Below are 20,940 nucleotides of genomic sequence, written 5' to 3'. Positions count from 1 at the left end.
TTATTAAATAGTTTTTTCCTGGTCATGTGATCTCAGCATAACGGCCTCCACGAGGGAGCCCACTATTAAGTACAATAAAATCACATCTTCATCACTTTTCTTTAAAATAGTGGTTTAACTTGAAGAAAACCATATTGACTTTAGTAAAGCTGAAGTCAATCAAAGAATGAGATGAGCACTACTTATCACCGCAGACACAATCAGGCTGTTATACAAGGTATCTGGATGAGTCTGAATGTGATTGGATGACTGAGACACTTTAATCGCTGCCCTGAATCCTCTGGTCATGATTGCAGCCACTCCAGCTGTTGCCTCTTCTGACTGTGAATTCATAATGGACCTCTCATGCCTCTATGTTACTGGAACTTAAGAATGTATATGTTTAAAAGCTGCACTTTCTGCATGCTTTTAAATGGCTTTTAGCACTTCGGTTTTCTAGAATTAAATCTGTATAATAAAAATGCATATGCACCGTTTAAGGGCACGTTTTAAGTCTGAAAATCGAATCTTAAAGGAACATTATTTACACTGAATGGGAAAGGTAATACAATTTTAACCTGATTTTTACAGCACTAAATAAAGAATAAAGCTTCACTAATAAAGAATAAAACTTTGATAGTTTTGGCTTTTTGTCAAGGTCAGGCACTGAATTGAGAACTGATGAGAAATGTTACCTTGTGTGGGATTGTGGCTTTCCCAGAATACCTTGAGTAACTGGGCGAAGCTGATTTTCTCTGCCTCGTACACCACGCGAACCAGCTCTGTGTGTCCTGTTTTACCTGCGAGTAAAAGAAGCAGAGGTGACCGTGTAAACATCATCAGTGAAGACTCACACGGGTGGTGGCCTGCGTTCCCATTCCAGTGAGGTCACCACAGGTCATCAACTCTCTCCAGTGGTGGGTCAGTCCTCGATAGTGATTAATTTTACAGCATGCATCTTTCAACCCTATCCTGAGAGCACGGGGGCAGTCGATCTACCCGTGCTCATAGACTCAGCTGGATGTTTTCTACAAACTGAAAAATAACTGCAACCCCACGAAAATCAGGTTGAGAGGGAAAGGGCACAGGAAAATGAGAAATTGTTGAAATGACTCACTTTGGGTCAGCAAGCATGGAGAAATTGTGGGGATTATACTGTACATTATAATGTATTATAAATATGTATAAGCCATATATAAGCCTATAAAATGTAAAGCCAGGAGAGTTAACAGGGGACACATCGACTAATAAAAATCTGTAGCTTGAATGCATTGTAATTCACTTTGGATAAAAACATCTGCCAAATGTATAAATGCAAAAGTAAACTTCAAATGTGTGTGCTCATGTATAATTGCCTTTATGGAAAAACATAAATTTCACATATGGGAGCATGTTACATTAACGTGTTTTGTTGAATCGCTTTTGATCACATGAAAACAGCATCTGATCCTTGAAATTGCAAATAATGTGAAACCATTTTAAATCCTATTTTAAAAGAATCGTGAGCGTGTCTCTGCGTTTGTGTTCATTTGAGAGCCAAACGTTCAGCACCTGCGCTGAATGTATCTCCTAGCTATTTTTATATACTGTATACATTTATTTCTACAGTTTATGATTCAAGCTGCAGAAAATGAATCCACGAACAGCTGCGACCGGAACCCCAAAACTGAAAACGCGAGGCCCTAATTCTATATCGCCCATCATTAATTCATTACCGAAGAACTCTGCTTAATAATCTCTGCCTCAGTCTTATGGGGGGACCACCCTCTACGTTATCTCCAGTAAATCTATATTGCTTTCATATTAAAAAAGTAATAAAGGACTAACCTGTGGGGTTATTTTCATTACCAGGCAAGACAGCAGGGGGGTAGTAACATTATCAGAGCTGAGATATGGAAAACCAAAGCCGGGCCATTGCCCATGCACTCAATTCACAGAGCATAGGACGACATTTGACAGACAGGCCTTCATATAATCTTTAGTGTAAATAAGCATTTAGTGACTGGCTAAAGAAAGAAATACCCCAATTGTGCTATTAGATGTTAGTATACACATATAAAGAGTACAACCCCTCCAAAAATACTTAAATTCAGTCCAATTAACACTAAAACTACAGATACATATTCTGTATAATTTATTCATTGTCAGACTGCATAAGGAAATCCATAATTGGAGAGTTTTTATAGGACAGACATAGAAACACACATGTACTGCATAAAACCGCGAAAGCAAAAAAGCCAAACTGTAGGTTTTCTGCACTCATGGAGAGCTTAGTCAGTGTTTTATGCAAATATTCATACATCCAGCGTTAAAACAACAGCGTTCTAATGGAGGCGTAAGTGCGGCGGGTAATCCTTAAACTGTGTTATGCATGTTGGCTTATGAAAGAGCAATGAACTCACTGAACCCGCTCTCACATCCCCCCGCTCCTCTCTTCACACGCAACCCTCTCCGTTTCTCTTTTTCTTCCACTGCGTAGCTTTCATCCCTTCTTAGTTTCCTCTTTGAACTATCTTTTTCTTCCATCTTTCAGCTCAAACCCCCCCAATTTTCTGGTGTAATACCCGCACCCTTCCTCCCTTCCTGCTCTAGGCGGTGAAGGTCGAACACGGGCAGACATCTTGCTGCAGCCTTCAGACTCATGTCAGAGACAGAATATGAGAAGACGGGCCAGTCGTATAAAATCAAAAGAACGATATGTAACCATAAAGAATATGGCAGCTGTAGGAAGGGAAAGCACCATTTTGATAGAGATGTTTCCTATTTTGATTTTTAGCATACAATTTTATGGCATGATTTGAGCCAAAGAGGAAACATTGAGGATGTCAGGAGATGTTGCTCTTTGTTTATACAAACATATCCATACATAAAATACAGCAGCTTTGAGAGATTGCCACCAAGATGGCTGCCGATTGAAAGGGTCTTCCTCTTGAGGGCATCAATAAACGCTGTGGAAACTCCAATCCTGTGATATTCAGAGGTAATGGTTATGTGCGATCCTGCAAGGCGTGAAAGGCACGTACGCGCCATCATCTCACGCTGTCTCTGCGCGGCTCTCACAAAATGGTTGAAAAGAACAACCACGGGCTGCTTCAGTTTTAAGATGTTATTTTCTGTAATTATTTGTCAGTGGCTTTATATTTAGTGCATTTCTCCGCTTGGTGAACGTGTCTGTACCCTTTAATCCCCTGTTGACACAAGCTCCTGTACAGACAGCGCTGAGATTAACAGAGAGAGAATGAGTGCATAGACAAAAGAGAGAGAACATTGAAGGATCAGCGAGGTTGATGGCACCCCCTCCTCCTGTGTATGATTCTATGGCTCTGTTCCTCTGGAGGAAGCATTTTAAGGCATCATAGGCACAATTGTGTCAATACAGATTTTCATGACTCATTTTTTTGTATAAATTTTTTTGTTTGGTTGAACACAGAGAAAGATATTTGGACGAATGCTTGTAACCAAACATTTCTTGGACCCCTTTGACTACCGTAGTAGGAAAAAATGCAATGGTAGTCAAAAATGCCCCAGAACTATTTGCTAACTGTTTGTTTATACATTCCTCAAAATAGCTTCTTCAAAATATCAACAGAACAAAGACATTTATAAAACAATTTTGCCTACTATGGTAGTCGATGGTGGCCAAGAACTGTTTGATTACAAGCATTTTTCCAAATATCTTTCTCTGTATTCATCAGAACAAAGAAATGTATACAGATTTGGGACAACTCATGGGTGAGTAACTGATGACAGAATTTTCATTTTGGGGGTAACTGTTCCTTCAAGAGTGACAATTTCAATCGTTTTTAGCACAAAGCTAATAATCATTACATAGACATAGCGGGGCAGCATTAAACATCCAGATCTTTACAAATATCTAAGGGCACAACAACAATAACTCAAAAGCACCCCTCTTTGAGAGAATTACTCAATTTAAAGGGACGTCACCATTCAAACCCTGTGGACGAGCATGCGATAACCAGAGTGCTGGCAACCATTTCAGCACCGGAGCAATGGACAGCTCCCCCTGATCTGTGTCTGTACATGAGCACGGCTTGCAGCCGTGAATCATCACACCCAACTATACAACATAACTGATTCTCAAATCTCAAAATGTACCCTTTGTAAAACAAAGATGGAATAAAAATATGAATGCCCTGCAGTGAAATGCTTGCGCTTGCATCTTCTCTTCTGCAGTGAGGAATAGCAAAGCATAGTACCCTGTGAGAGATCATTAGCGCAATTTCACTTGATAGGAGCTTGCGCTTCAGAGGAACACAGGAAATACTCGGACATCAAAAAGAGAGCCTGTCATGCGCCTTCAAACTGAAGTAAACTGTGTTCGTGAGTTTGAGCCGGGCGAAAAGTTCTGCTTTTCCTCACTATAGATGTCAGGACATGAGCGCAGAGGCTCTGTTCCAAAAAGGCTGAAGTTGCAGCAACCTAACTGAAATTTCACTAGGGTTGTTGCAATGATTTCTGGGTCATCTGCTCTATAAAGAATACTATTTTTTGTCCCAAATCATTTTTTATAATCTATGTATTTTTTGATGGAATGCAATTGCAAAGGAATATAAATGAATTGGTTGCAGATCTATATTTTGATTTATAATATGCCCTGGTCACCATTTTGGATTGAGGATCAACATTTATTTCTCTTTTGTTACGGAAAAGGAGATAATATTCTAAATCCCAAATCCTGCAAAGCAGGATAAAGAAGAGGCGGCTCGGATTGAAAATAATAGGCGAACAGCTGGCACAGCTGGCGTAATTCCACCCATGTCAAAAACGCCCATCTTGATGATTGCATTTATCTGTGTGATGAGTTTTCGAATAGCCAAATCTGTACAGACTGTATATTATTAAGTCATTTGATAACTGATAAGATGAGCAAGATGTGTCTTCAATATAACTACAGTATATATAAGAATATATAAAAGCAACCTGGAAGTATGTAGATGTCAGAGAAGGCAAATCATGACTGGGCTTGTTAAGACTATGATTTAAGATTGTCAGGGAACAATTTTAATATATACATATTACATTTATTCATTTGGCAGACGCTTTTATCCAAAGCGACTTACAAGTAGGAGAGCATATAAACATTTTGTCAACACGCTAAACAGTACCGTTAGTTTACAAGGCCATGCTACTAGGAGGATTAAAGCTGGAGTAAGCAAAGGAGAGAATGAACAAGTTTTTTTTTCTTTTTTTTCATACAGAGTTATTGGTTAGTCAAATAAATGGGGAACAGGTAAGTTTTGAGCTGTTTTTTGAAACTTGTGAAGGATGCTGCAGTTTGGATGGAGGCTGGTATTGTTGCCATACAAAAGGCAACACTTTTCAGATCTATAGAGCTCATGTTTGCTTGTAATCACACTTTGTCGATAGAAATCGCTCTCAAATCTTCCTTTCGCCAAGCGTATGTGTCACAGTCCCAAGAGCTCCCTATCACTTCTGGATGACCCTGGATTTAACTTGCCACATCCTCACTAATTCTTTCCTCAGTCTCTGATATCCCTCTTGATGTTTCTCAGGCTTCCTATTCCTCTTACTACCATCACTTGGCTGCCATCAGTCACCACCTTTGTTGTCTTAGTCACAACATCCAATTTAATATGATTTAAACATCCATATACATATGCTTTTTTCCAAGGTCATGAAGGTTTGCCATACATCTCATGACATTTACAATATATGGACATTTTACAGTCATTTCAACATGGTCAGCACGGAGGTATTATCAACACGTGCATAATTTATGATGCGCGAAATGCTGACAGCATGCTTTATGTGAACGGAGCTCCAGAGACGAAAATAGAGAAATAAAAAATACTCCGCTATGGGATCGACTCAGATCAAGTGTGTTTGACACTTGAGTTTGCAATTTGGTTAAACCTAAGGGTAAATCGTGGACTTACCACTGCACACTTCTTCATAGGTAGGGTTTGGGGTGTAACCCCCAGAGTAGCCCACTTGAGTAGAGTAGACCCCTTTCTGCCTCCAAAACTTCCTCTCTGCCCCCCAGAAACAGCCCATACCTGTGAAAAAAATTACTTAAACTCCATCTGTGAAGTCGTAAGACAACTCAGTGTGAGGACCAGACTGAAATGTAAGTTAAAATAAAAATACTCACTTGGCACATGACACCTTTAAAACTATTTAAATCGCCACTGAGGTCAAATTTCTCAGTGTATTTGTTTTTCTTACAAAATACATTTTCTTTCTGCTGTGTGCATGTGTGTTTGTGTTTGCGTGTGACCCAGCTTCCTCTCGCACTCTCCCAACGGAGTTAAATCATCCCGTAAAATTCAAAGCTTCGTATTTTAGCTACGAATTTACAGTCCCATAAAACTAAAGACTCCTCCTTCACACATTTATCCCGGAACAATAAAAACATATCAACCACCATAAAACTAACACCCACTGTAAGCATTTATTACCAAATAATACTTTTCCCTCTATAACAGTAAAAATAAATTAGAGGGTAACTAGTATATTGTTATCTACCACAACGTCCCATGGGTGGAGAATAATTCAATTGCAAAAAAAGACATTCTCGACTGTCTGCTTGACCAGATTTCTCTGATTTACAAGCTGCCGTGGAAAAGCGAGCATAAGGCGTGCGATGGAGAATCTAGAACCTGGAGCTCAATTACATCGGCCCGAGGGACGCGCAGACTCTATAACATCGAGCTTTTGCAAGGGACGTGCGTGTGCATTTTCATAGTCAAAGGTACAAGTTTTCCTTCTTCGCTCTCAAATATCACACGCATTGAATAGTATTATATTTGTATACAAGGCCCTTGCGATAACAGCCATTTAATTTCTGTCTGCCATGATGAATTACACATTTTCAGCCCTAATATAGAAAAAAAAGAGGCTGAACAAATGCATTTATTAAAGAGATCCTAATCACGCTGCAATTAATCGCCGCCCCCCTCCCCTTTATTTTCCTCCTCCCTTTTTTCAGTTTTGGTTTCGCACGTCTTGGAGGTGATGGGGGGGCTAATTACCTTCCACTGCTGGTCGCCATGGCTGGATCTACCCCCACACGCAATGACACACTTCATACTCTCTCCCCCAACACATCTCCACACACACGCACACACGGACACGTCTCGGATCACTTACCAAATAAGACCATCTGCAATCCCTCTGGGAATGGAGCCACTGTCCTGTTACCGTTCACATCGTGCTTAGCTGCAGGACACAGGGGGAAACAATGGAGAGAATGCCCTTATAAATCAACACAATGTCAACAGGATTTCATAATGCACTTTTCCCAAAGCAAGATCGCACACCTCACTGTACAGAGGAAAGTCTCAGGGGGTCAGCGGCGATGTTTCTCTGCAGCTCATTAAGTATAACACATACGTCCTGGGTTGATTCTGTTATCGCTTCACGTTAGGAGCATCAGGAATAGGGTCGGGTGGGAAGGTTACAAGAGTACAGTCAATCAGAAAACAGAACAAGGTCGAATGACGGTCGACTTCTTTAGTCGTTTTCTACAAGCTGTCTGGAAGCCAAGATACATCAGAGGAATCGTCTGCTATTTTTTAAAGAGACCGTGATTGGCCTTATAAATTAAAGGGACAGTTCACCCAAAAATGAAAAATTATGTCATTATTTACTCACCCTCAGGTTGTGTAAATTCCTTTCTTCGGTTGAACACAAAGGAAGATATTTGCAAGAATGTCAGTAACAAAACAGATCTCATTCCCCATTGACTCCCATAGTACGGAAAATAAATACTATGAGTCAATGGGGGACGAGATCTGTTTGGTTACTGACATTCTTTCAAATGTTTAGCAGAACAAAGACATTTTTACAGGTTTGGAACAATCTGACGGTGAGTAAATGATGACAGAATTTTCATTTTTTTGATGAACTATCCCTTTAAGGAGGATCCGTTCTTTAAATAACATAAATCATGTAAATTAATTAAAACTTATAGAATATAAGATTACCTTTATTTTGAGCACAAAAAGAAGATAATTTAAAGAATGTTGGTAACCGAACCACAGTGGTACCCATTGACTTGCATTGGTGTCGTGTCCCTACAATAAAGGGTGAATGGGTACTGCCATTGTTCGGTTACAAACATTCTTCAAAATATCTTCTTTTGTGTTTTGCAGAAAAAAGTCATGTAGGTTTGGAAAGCGAGGGTTAGTAAATGCTGACAGAATTTTCATTTTTGGGCAACTATCCCATTAACTTAACATTTCAATTTTCAATTTTTTTTACAATGCTGCAATACAGTAACAAACATATGTTGTGTATCTTTTATATCTCATCCAGTTCTAAATAAACACTGTAAGTATACTAAGGCTTACAGTGCAATGCTAAAATGGAAATTTGTTTTCAACATGACCAAGCTGAGTGCTAGCTGACCGCTCTCACAGACCATCATCTCAAATTCATTTCAGCTGTCTGAATGGGCGAGTTGTTTATTTGTAATTAGTCTGTCCATTTTCAGAAGATTAATACATTCATGTCAATTTGCAGACCGGCTGCAAGAAAAGACGTCCATGATAGCACTGATGGGCCATATTGAGTTACACACCATTTTATCTAACGTTTTAGAACATTTGTTTAGCGTCATTTTCATACCGTCGATTATTCTTTCATCTGGATTATCTTTAGAGGACACCGCCTCTCTTGTCTCCTGGGAGAATGCCCCTGAGAGGAGGTAAATGTCACCTGGCTGGATTAATGTATGTCAATGCGACGTTTCATCGTGTGACAGGGATACAGATGGGCAGAGGAGCGGTTAAGACCACCGCGTGGGTTAGAATAAATGGAGGGTACCGAGTTCAACATCTGGGCGCAGTCATGCGGTTTATTCTGAATGCATGTACTGTATGAGTATGTTGCCATGGCAGCAGGGCATGCCAATACATTCAGAGTGATGGCAGAGCCACAGCCATGGCATACAGAAGCTTTCTAACTCACTCACGGCTACACTATTTCAAACTGAGAGATTGAACTTCTTTGAATCATCCATTATGTTCCACAAAATGATGTTTTTAAGAACACAAATTGTTGTTTAAATAAAGAAATGTTTTGTGTGTTGTTGTGTTAGTGTGTATTCACCGCCATTTAATAATCACATCCTCCCTTTATGTGTGACGGTCTAACATATAAAACATGTCTGCGTCCAAGGTCAGCGGCGTGTCTCACAAAGGGCTTCCTGAAACTGTGTTAAATGAAAACAGAAAAAATAACCAAATTGGGGGCAAAACAGAGTGAAAATCTTCTTTTGGCACAGCAAACCTCTCCGTTTTAGAATTTTAATGGTACTCAAACAGCACGGTGAATGGACAGGCTTTCTGTGGAAGCCAGAGATTTAATTTAATCTTTGTAAGTGGACTGAGGAGAAGCATTATAATAGACTTCATTAAATCACTTTTACATTCTGACTGCCAGTGCTGATCTGTTTTAGCACCGCGCTGTTCAACACTCTCACAGGTTAAAGTATATGCGTGTACATCTTTGTGCATTCCTCATTTGGCCCGTGCAAAGATACTGTTGTGTGTTGGCAAACCAAAGACTTACTGCATGCAACTCCGGACCGTTTGATATTTAACTGAAAAGTATGAGCATTCCCACTAAAATGTCATTTCTACCGCATCTCAGAGATGTATTATTGTTCATGGCATTCTGTGGTGGAAAAAAAACATTTCTGGAAATACAGACATTTTCTTGCTGTCTTGCTAGATTTTCTCACTATTTGCATAATTTGACAAAATTACAGCTTGACTAGAAATGGCCTTAATTTGTCTGTTTTCTTTATATGTCGTCGTGTGTCATATATTTTAAGCTCTTTACCGACACTTTTGTTTCGTTTCCTTGGCAACCAAATACATTTTCTTTTGATCAAAACTGATTTTGTTTAGATTATAGATCATTTTGCAAGATGTAAACAACACATGGTCCGGAAACACTTCCTGTTTAAGTTTCTCAACACTATACAAAGGTTAACACAAAATACAACTTATAGAACGTTTAAAACCGAATCAAACATTCAATGAACATATTAAAAGCTTTATTAATGTGAAATTTTACTTACCTGTGCTTTTTGCATCTTTCAAAATGGTATATAGACAGTTTCAGCGGCAACAAAAACAAACGGGTTGTTGCCACTGTTATATGGCCCACACTAAACTTCCGGTAGACTTCCGCAGAGAATCAATTACTGTTGAGTATTTTTATGTAATTTTATACAATTAATATATAATCAAATATTAATTTATATTACTATAAATTAAATAGAAAATAAATTTATACATTATAACCAAGGCTGGCCGCGAGCAGACTGGAAGTTAACTTCGGGCCAGTGTGTGCTTCCGATAAATATATCGTTTATAAAAGCTTTTAAAATGTAAGAAATAATGTATTGGGAAATAAATCAGACCTCTGATTTTATAATAATTATACGACTGACCAATCAGAATCAAGTATTCCAGAGCGCTATGTAATAATTATTAATTTATGAGAGATTTTCATATTTTAAGATTCTGGGACAAGAGCAAATCAATAAAATCCATACATTAAATGTATTTAAACAGCCAAAACAAATGATGAAGGTATAGTAAAAAAGTATAGTAAAAAAAGGTTCCTGTTTCACTGTGACCTTCATACAGCAACTCTGCTAGTTTTAATAAAAAATCCATGGCCTAAACTCGCGCATGAAAACCGCAAATACAGCGCATTTCTGCTCAGAGTGCAAAAACGTTGTCCGCAAGCAGGGGCTGTGACAACCACGTGCAATTCTCTCGCTACTGCTCAAAGTTCGCTTGATTGTTGAGTTGACTTTGTTTTGAGACTTTGGGGGCGGGACAATGGCAGATTTCTCCGCTCCTTTGATTGGTCACTTTTAACATGCGTTTAGGGACTGAATAAACGCCATAAAATTCAAAACCAGGGACATACAGTAAAGGTTTCTATAGTTTAAAAGAACACCCAGTGGGTAGTGAGCCATTCTGAACATACCCCATATGTTGCTCGGGCCTGTATGCAGTGTGCCGAGATGGAATGGAATAGACGTATTGATCTGCAGGACATCACGCCAAGAAAAGTAGCTCAGAAAAGCCTTACAAGAATTAATGGCGAGGATTGAGGGGTGGATCGCTGGCTGCACTTTTGACTTTTAGCGTGAGAGGAGAGACCAGGTCACTGCCCACGCTGAGTTAGAGAGCATTCTATTACCCTCTCACCATGCTTCTGCTCTCTAATGGCCAGCACTCACCTCAGCTGTATTTCACCGCTATAGCTCAACCCATTCTATCATGTTGAATCCAAAGCACTCAGCTCTCTCTGGATGTCCGAGCTGATGTTTGGAATGACAGATTCTTGGAGGCGGACTTTAATAGGGTTATCTAAGAATGCAGATGTACAAACACATCGTTGGGTTGTTTCAACCCATAGGCTGGTCAAACATGGACATTTGCTAGGTTCTTTTAAAGGTCCAATGTGTGTTTTTTGGATCTACTGACAGCGATGCACTATAAAATACATATACTGTATGTCTTCAGAGGTGTATGTCCACCGTGGGTCCCCTTACATGGAATTCGCCATGTTGTTTCTACAGTAGCCCTAAACGGACAAACTGATCTACAGAGCGCGTTTCGAAAATACATTATCTCCTTCGGCAAAGAAGCGAAAATGTGACGACATCTTAGTTCTGTGTCATCCGCCGTAGTGCTTCGAAAGGGAGGGGGGAGTGAGCCGTTGATTGCATAAATGAGCTCTCACCCCTAGATGCCGCTAAATTTCATTCACTGAACCTTTAAACCAACAGTTGGTTCTGTCCATATTTTACCCAACTAATAGTCAAAAAGCAGTGCTGCCTACTTTCTCTTACAATGTTCTTGTTCTTATGAAATAACCAACTAAAGTAAAAATGTCTCCAAATTTTCCAGGGTTCAAGTTTAATTCTAGAAAACATTATTTTATAACAAACCATAATTTGATCTCGGTGTATGTACAGTATAACAAAAAAAGAGGCTAGTTTGGTTCCATTTCACTGGACTTCATTTAAACATTAAGCCTTATGGAGAAGCAAGGCTGAAGGAAGCTGCAAGCTACGCTGACCATCATTATATCTAACCATGAGCCCGGGAGAGATCCGACTTTGGAATGACAGGAAAACCGACTCAAAGTCCACTGTGTTCCTCCTGCCTCGCTGCAGCAGGCAAAAAAGAACAACCGTACCGAGGCCTTTTCTCTGCCGTAGCTAATGCCCACCTACCACATCTCTCCACTTTCATTATCTTAACACAGAGCCGGTAATTGGCGCCTTTCTGGAACAACAGAAGCATATTCATTAATGGTCGAACACCCCCTACAGTCAGATAAACAATCTAAATGTAAATGTCAGCAGGCAAAGACAATGAGTCAAGACAGAATATTAATGACTCAAATCTAAGCGTGAAGCGGCACGCTTTCTCTCCGCCGAAGAGGTTGGTGGAGAAATAAACAACGGAGGAGTGGGGGAGGCGAGGGGTTCATTAGGAAACATCCCACCCCCCAATCCACACTCTTAAAAATAAAGGTGCTTAAAAGGTTCCTCACAGCAATGCAATAGAAGAACCATTTTTGGTTCCACAAAGAACCATTCAGTCAAAGGTTCATTAAAGAACGGTCTCTTCTTGATTTTTTGGCATCGAAGAACCTTTTGAAGCACCTTTTTTAAGTGTGTACCGGTCCTTTGATTCGCCCCTCCCACATCACTGAAATTTGTGTGTATGATAAAGAGAAAATATTATTTTTTAAGACGTTCAAGTTTGAATATAAAGCAAAATGATTAGCACAAAAACATATTTTTGGCACGAGTGCCTAATTATCTTTCTCTTGTCAAACAGACAAAATAAATTATTCTCAGTCAAACTTTGGGTGCAGAGGATTTGTCTAATAATTAAAACCTGCAGAAAAATTCCAGTACTATGAATTCATTCAATTTTCTTTGCATCTGTTTGTCTTACGTTTTTTACCTGTATATGATTCTTTCTTCTGTAGAACACAAAAGAAAATATTTTGAGAATTTCTAAGTGGTCTTGTGTTTGTACAATGTACATCAATGGGGTCCAATGTTGTTTGGTTACCAACGTTCTTCAAAATATCTTCTTTTGTGTTCTGCCAAAGTAAAAAAAGGCATACAGTTTCGGAATGACATGAGGGTGAGTAAATGATGAAAGAATTTTCATTTTTGGGTGTACTGTGCCTTTAAGTATGCACGATAGGTTACAACGGACACAAAGGTGACCTAGACACTATGGTGAACTTAATGTTACGAGCCAGCTGCTGCCAAGGGTGAATATGCAGAAGTGTCCTTGACCGAGTGCCCTAAAACTGCTTTTACCATCTGCTTGGTGAAATTCAAAGAAGAACCACTTCAAAAATGTATATTTCAAAGCACAAGATGCTGAATAAAATGTATAAAATAGTAAAAAAGTAAAAATTCATGACAATTATTAATAATAATGTCATTTGCTTCCTGTAAAATCTCAAATTGTTAAAGTATTTTCGACTGTCACATTGGTTAGTTGATGGGTTGGGTTACATTAATTCTGACCTAAATAGGTCAGTAAACCCAATCAAACAAACACAAAATAAATGTTGGTTTTTGACAATGATATCTGAAACATTCTTAACCAAAGCGGCTCTTGCCATTTTCAACCAAATCACTGACACGTGAATTTAACATTCATAAGGAATGAGAATGGTAGAGGATGTACGGGCTAATGGAGAAGACGGCGCCATGGTAGTACTAACCCTGAAGCAAACATTTCTGCTCTCTTAGCCTCTTCTGTCCGGGTTTAGGATGAGTAACTAGGCTGCCTAGGAGCCCTTTTGGTAAAGCCGAAAAATCTGTCGGAATAATGAGGCTAATCGTGGGCAAGTCTTTATCCGTGCTGGCATTTGCGCTCTCGGCCAGCCGATGCCATTCCTGCGCAACGCTCAGCGAGTTAGTGATGCTCTATTTCAGCTCTGTGCGCCACAGCATTAAACATGTAGAGCTCCTTAAAGAAAAGCCAACTTGGACTGTCAAACCAATCAATCAGTAGTTATGTCAACATAATTCAGGAGTATCTTTTGGTAATGTCAATTTAATCTCAATGGGCACATATTTGGGATTGGTAAACCAATAAGAAAAAAGAAACCTTTAACAGAACATTAAAGGAAACTTCTTAATTAATATTTTCGTACTGACAGTGTTAAGACCTTCGGGTGAATTTTATATTTTTTACTGCGCTTTTGAAAACCGTACAGAAGTGACTGGCGGCTCATTCAAATAAATACTTCTCCAGTCCTCAACTAACTACATTCTAATAACGCATATTCCAACAGGAGCTCAATTACTTTAAATATCATCTTCACATCTCCATGATCTAAAACATGACACAAAATCCATCCTTGTGCGGCGACCAATCTTCAATTTGATTGCATAATATAATGAATGCTCTTTTTAGCCAGTATCTGCTCTCATCTGTAGCAAGATAGCTAGTTAGATACAGTTTCGAGATGCTGTATTAATGTATAATAGATAAAGTATTGAGTGATCCGCTGGCTGAAAATTCAAACTAGCAGCATAATCTTCTGTCCTCGCATTGAAGATCATGCCAGCTTTGCTATATTCATTTACAAGCGTGTTCGTTTCTCTTACTTTTCTTCATCAGGTCTCCATTGATCTATTCTCGCTCTACCTTCACTGCAAAGGTTGGTTAAAAACTACACCACTGACAACTGTACCGCCATAAGTGATCTATATCAGCACTTGCTTTATTAAAGCGAACACCAATAGTGCCAAGTCGCCTATTTTTATAAATCACCAAATGTGATGAAGCACGTCTCATTAACAATATCACAGCACTGTATTTCTGTGCACGTGCTGAGCCGTCGGCTTCATGCCTCTATGACCGGCAACAGGCAGTGATAAAGACCCAAGCCAAATGTTCCCAGGCCAGAAGTCATTGATTACTCTGCGGTGACTGTAATGGAGGAAAATGTGGTCGAACTGGACTGCCATTAATGAGTCACTGGCATTCCTTGTAACACTGTACAATAAGGTTCCATTCCTTCATTTTAGATAATGCATCAACTTACATAAACTCACTGTGAGCAAGACGTTTACAGCATTTATTATATATAATATAAATGCATTGTTTAGTTAATGTTAACCACTGTAATGTTAAAGGGATAGTTCACCCAAAAATTTAAATTCTGAAATCATTTACTCACCCTCAGGTTGTCCCAAACCTGTATAAATTTCTAAGGAAGATATTTGGAAGAATGTCAGTGTATCTCGTGAATATATCAACCCCCATTGGCTCCCATAGTATTTATTTTCCCTACTATGGCAGTAAATGAGGGGCGATACTGACATTCTTCCAGATATCTTCCTTTGTGTTTAGCAGAACAAAGACATTTTTACAGGTTTGTAACAATCTGAAGGTGAGAAAATTATGACAGGTTTTTTTCTTTTTTAGTGAAATATCACTTTAACAAAATGGAACCTTATTATGTAGTGATACCGCATTCCCTTATGAAAAGCAAGCGAAGAAAACACACAATTCTGTAATCGCTTTTGCAATCTTCTGACGGTTCAACTAAAACCAAGTGAACACAAGACTCTTTTGTGTTTAATGTCTACAACAAGAAGCCTCAGATCCCTAATGTTCCTCAAGCGTGCGCACTTCTGAGAGACTACTGGCCCCATTCTGCAATGAAGAGAGCTCGTGAAATGCGATTGGAAACAGTGGAGCGGGAGGGATTGGGCTGCGGCGAGCGCCGCGTGCGCGAGGAGATATGCTATCTCGGCCACAAACCCCTCCTCCCCCCTTCCGACATCATCCTCCGTGCCTGCAGATTAGCAGGCCCAAGAGGCCTGGGTGTCAGAGTGCACAAGCAGCCAGACGACGGGCTCGGGGACTTGGGTACCATTCGCCTCGCCGCCCCTCCCCCTCTCTCTCATCCCTGTCCACCCCCATCTAGACTGGCTCTATTCAGAGTGACAGTGATGAATGGGCAGGCTCGTCTAATGGCGGTCTGCGGCTGATTGGAGCGGCCTTCTTTCTTTTTAATAACAGAGCCAGTGGCCATCATCAGCTGCATCATTTCTTCCCGAGGAGCGTTAGCACCATTACGGCTATTGTGAGCCATAATAGCAATTATCTTAGCGAAGTGAGAGCGTCTTGATGCTGGAAACAGCCATTATGATCTGAGAGCGCCACGTCGCAGACCTGTGAGTGGCAAACACAAACAGCAGGTAAACACTAAGAGAAATTAGGTGAAATTAGCTTGGCTACCTACAGTTCTTCTCAAACCACGCTTAGGGCTTCTTCAGACAGAAAGGGAAGGAGTTGAAAGACGACAGACGAGGTAGAACTAAGAAAACAAGCCCTGCTTACGAAATCGTATACTGAGACATTACTTATACAGTATGTGTAAGTGAAGTAAGCACATGTTACAGACATACTACATCTGTCATGTTTCCTTGCCATGTGGCTGCGTGTTCTTTGACCTACGACATTTGAAAACATTTAAACAGCCTCGGTTAAGTTAACCTTAGTCTCAGTCTCAGACGTCACGCCCACGAACCGTTGGCTAAACGTCTGATGCATAAGGCACACTTTTCTGGAAACACTTCAGCATGTTCGAAGTCGTCATCTGATTGGTTGAATTTCACAGGATTTCCGGGAGACGTGCGTGTCGCATTCTCTAACTGTCCGCCTGGAAACAACACGAAGCCGTCTGACCTAAGAAGTAAGCTGTCGTGTTTATAACGGTTGCTATAAGAATTAATCACGATCAACTAAATGCTTAATTCTTTAAAGTATGCGAGGTTCACGGCATAAACTTATAACTATTTTGTTGCTAACTTTTGACACGTTCGTGAATGTCCACCGGTCTGTTACTGCGGGGACATGTCCATGCCTCTAAACATGACGCGGCACAAAACGAAACGTGATTGGTTGCTTTACCTGTCAGTCATACGGCCTCTTGGGCGGGCCTTGGCCAAAGAAAGTGGCGATAAGTTCCAGACCTTCAGTATGAAGGTTTCGGACATACTGTACTATTCATTATGCACATTTAGTTCATTCACGCCTATCAAAGTTTTATATAACTACATTAACAGTTGATTTTAATGATTATTCTCTTATCACGCCGTTGTTTTGTTTTATCTTACATTTTTGAGTTCTCTGCATGAAAAAGAGCTTCGCAGAAGGAGGTTAATATCTTGTACTCAAAAGACCCTTCCGAGAAGCCAGTCACCTTCAGACCCTTGCACACTTTCTGCAATATATGTGCGCTCGCGCACACACAGACCTGTCGATATTCAAGTACGTATGTTCCGCTGCTGCAAACTAATGGACTGCTAATGGAGAGGACAAACTACGCAGAGAGCCACAATTATCCATTCACATGCAGAGTGACATCAATTAATAAACAAAACATTCTCCGACGGGTTTATTTATTGTCACATCTTAAATTACCCACGCACGCTACATCTAAACGCATTCAAACGAACCCTATTTTTATTTTCTGAAAAGGCTAGCTAATTACACATTTTAAAATATCCTGGAATGACTAGAAGAGTGGATTGTAAGATAAGGCCTGAATGAGCTATTAAAATACGTCATTGAGTCAGGATGGGCAGTTTGTAGGCACTGAGCATTCAAACAGATTAGACCCTGCGGGATAGTGCCGCATTGATTCTTCGGCAGGAGCTATGATAGGAAATGAGAATGTGGTCAAACACCACAAAACATTCGGGCATGGACCATGTGCTCAGGAGATTCATCAAACTTCGACTTAATTCAAAAAAGACAAATGATAGATTGATCTCCACTGACAGGACTGACGTTATTAGACCCGAGATTCAGTTTGATATGTCTTTCGCAAAGCTTCTGACATCCAAAATGAATCATTTCTCTTGTATATAAGGGTGTGGAAACATTACTATACTTCTACTGTACTACTGTACCTACAACAACGTCTACCTTCTCAGCCATTTGGGAATATAATATTTCTTTTTAATTTAACTTAACAATTTCATTTCATTTAATACTTTTTTATTTTTTATTTTATTTATCATTTTATTCTATTTTAATTTATGTTGGACACCCATACCCTTATTTTTACATTTCTATTAAGGCTGTCAAACGATTAATCGCATCCAGAATTAAAGTTTGTTTCCACAACATAATATAGGCTATGTCTGTGTACTGTGCATATTCATTTTATATTTATAAACACATAAACATTCATGTATACAAATTTATAATAAAATTTATTTATTTATCATTTCAATCATTTCAATTATAAAAATATCAATGTTTAATAATTAATATGCACAGTACACAGACATATATTATTCTGGATACGATTAATCGTGATGAATTGTTTGACAACCTGAATTTAATCTTGGGGAGATAATAAAAATATATTTTTCTTAGATTAATTCTTATTAATCTGCCTGACCGGGGGGGGCTGCTTTAGAATTTTAAAGTTTTACTTAATTAATATTGCATATAGGAATTTATAGTCTGTTATATTTGACCTGTGCTTCTCTCTCCTTTATCCTAAATGTGTGCTCTCACTGAGCGTGTGTGTGTGTGTGTGTGTGTGTGTGTGTGTGTGTGTGCGTACTTGTCTGTGTACGTACGTGTGTGTGTGTGTGTTGTTTGTGTGTGCGTGCGTGCGAATCCGTGTGTGTGTGTGTGTCTCTATGTCTATGTGTGTTAGTACGTGTGCATATTGTGTGTGTGGAGTGTTTTGTGTGTGGGTGTGTCTGTCTTCTGTGTTTTCAACCTTTTCTTGTTTTTGCAGGTACAACTTTAATTATTTTGCTTATAGTCAATATGTCTCATGTACAGCTGCTTTGTAACAATGAAAATTGTAAAAGCGCTATATAAATAAAGTTGAGTTGAGTTGAGTTATGATGCCACACTTTCCAAATAAATTGCTATGGTTTCATGCCTTAATACTTAATCCCAAAAATAAAACCAAAATTTTCACTGCTTTCTTACCCAATATACGTAATCTTTTTTGTAGCCTAGCAAGACTACTAAATAAAAATAAACTGCAATAAATGTTATAAGAACTGGATACATTTACCAATAGAAGTGGAATGATCTACACACAAACCCCAAAACACATCAACTTTTGAGGCTCACATGCTGGATTTTGGATGGATTTCTAAGTATTTGAAGAGCAAGACAAACAGTTAATATAAGGAAACATTGGTAGGTCATGAAAAAGACCCCATAAGACAATATTTCAAATAAGACTTCAATCTAAAACTATAATGCTGCCATTTTTGGTGGCGTTATTGGTCTTTGCTTGATTTATTGCACTGTATATCTCTCGAAACTATACACAATTTTCCAAGCAGCAGCAATAACGTGTACACAGGAGAATTTAAAAACATATTACAGAAGTCAAGCTCTCCAGAAAATATACGGTTATGAAACACATGGAAACTACAGACAACTTGCTTATTGAAGGTGATGGAAAGTCATACAATATTGCATAGTGCTAAAAGCCAGAAAGCTCCAGCTCCTTAAAACCCCCCAAAAAAGGAGTACCTATTCTTTAGCACAATGCAGATGGGATTAGTTTTCTAAATAATGTTTAGGTACTCTAAATCTACAAACAAATACGTATGTCAGACTCCTTCCTATTGTCATTTATATAAAGTATAATTTCTCCGTTCGAGATTTGATTTTCACACGAGGGTGACAAATTATTTATCAGATGTCCGGTCAGCAGTTATTATTCTGTTTGGTTTTGATTGACATGTGCTTGAAAGAGAGGCAAGAAGCAGCGACGGTGCCACAGACAGAAGTTCAGACCGTTACTGCTGTGTCTCTTGTTAAGGGTCCCTCTGGCTCCCTCTGGACTTGCCCTTTGGTCCCTCAGTGGTCTAGTGGCCTCCCTGTGGACCTGACTCGATCAATGCACGGAGAAACCCATTAAGAGCCACGGCATCACGAGGGGACGGGGCCAAATGCACCCTTAACAAAAGAAAGAGTGGCCAACGCCAGTTGAGTTAAAATGTGTATGGGTGCTGTGGGGGGCGAGGATATAGACTAGGGGGTCTTGCTCTCTTGTCTAGATGGGACCTGACAATAACGTGGCCCTGCGGAGGCCACTTTGTCAAAGAAAAGGGCTCTGAATGGACTCGGTGCACTGGTGCAATTAGCCATCTACAGATCCAAATATATCTCCCGGATTGTATCAAGACAACTTGCATCCCATTCAATACGTACGCCCCACAAACAAGCTTTTGTCCCGCCTTGAGGTACTGTAGATGCATCCTGGGCAGCTATGAATAGGTGGCCTAGTACATTTTTCTGGGACTGTCTCCTGGATAGTCTCGTCATAGCTTAACCCCTTTAAAAAAATTAAGAAGAGCATAAAGTGATATTGGATTGGCTTGCAGCCTCCTTGCTTAAGAAAGGTACCCTGATTATAGTGACACTCTAAAAATTACATGTTCCAGGATGTTGAATTCTTGGAAATATACATACTGATAAAACATACTGTATACCTTAAATGCGGTACATTTGTCCTGGATAAAAGCTTCTGCCAAATGCATAACTTTAAGGTAAATGGATTTCCTCATTTCACACAAATGTGCAACACTCAAAATACTTCAGTCGTCTTTCCACAATTATTCTTCCCTGCACGTCTGTACATAAACCTTTAAGCATGCACACACACGCCTGAAAGGAAAATGTCTGCCCTCAATCAACGAAGTGACAAAGAAAAAAAAATCAAACGCAACATGGCCACAGATTCACAACTAACATTAAACACATCACAAATAACACATTCGCTAAGACGGTTGACTCGGGGCCCATACTGCTCAAGTGCTAATAAATGGGTGCTAGTCTCTGCCCAGCAATCAGTAGCTCAATAAGTAATAACCATTCACCTTGGCTAGTTCCACACCAT

General features: G+C 39.5%; 1 protein-coding gene across 1 annotated transcript in view; it reads right to left on the bottom strand.

Annotated features, from left to right (window-relative positions):
• Positions 1-20,940, bottom strand: part of msraa (methionine sulfoxide reductase Aa) — a 61,522-nt gene that overhangs the window by 20,076 nt on the left and 20,506 nt on the right. Inside the window, exons 2-4 of the mRNA XM_057353502.1 lie at positions 7,111-7,179; positions 5,898-6,017; positions 675-779 (exon numbers count right to left, since the gene is read on the bottom strand). Coding sequence (XP_057209485.1) covers positions 675-779; positions 5,898-6,017; positions 7,111-7,179 — 294 coding nt within the window. The remainder of the gene's footprint in view (positions 1-674; positions 780-5,897; positions 6,018-7,110; positions 7,180-20,940) is intronic.

The sequence above is a fragment of the Triplophysa rosa genome, linkage group LG15 (genome assembly GCF_024868665.1).
Source record: "Triplophysa rosa linkage group LG15, Trosa_1v2, whole genome shotgun sequence".
NCBI classification, from domain to species: Eukaryota; Metazoa; Chordata; class Actinopteri; order Cypriniformes; family Nemacheilidae; genus Triplophysa; species Triplophysa rosa.
This window is presented reverse-complemented; position numbering and strand designations above follow the sequence as displayed.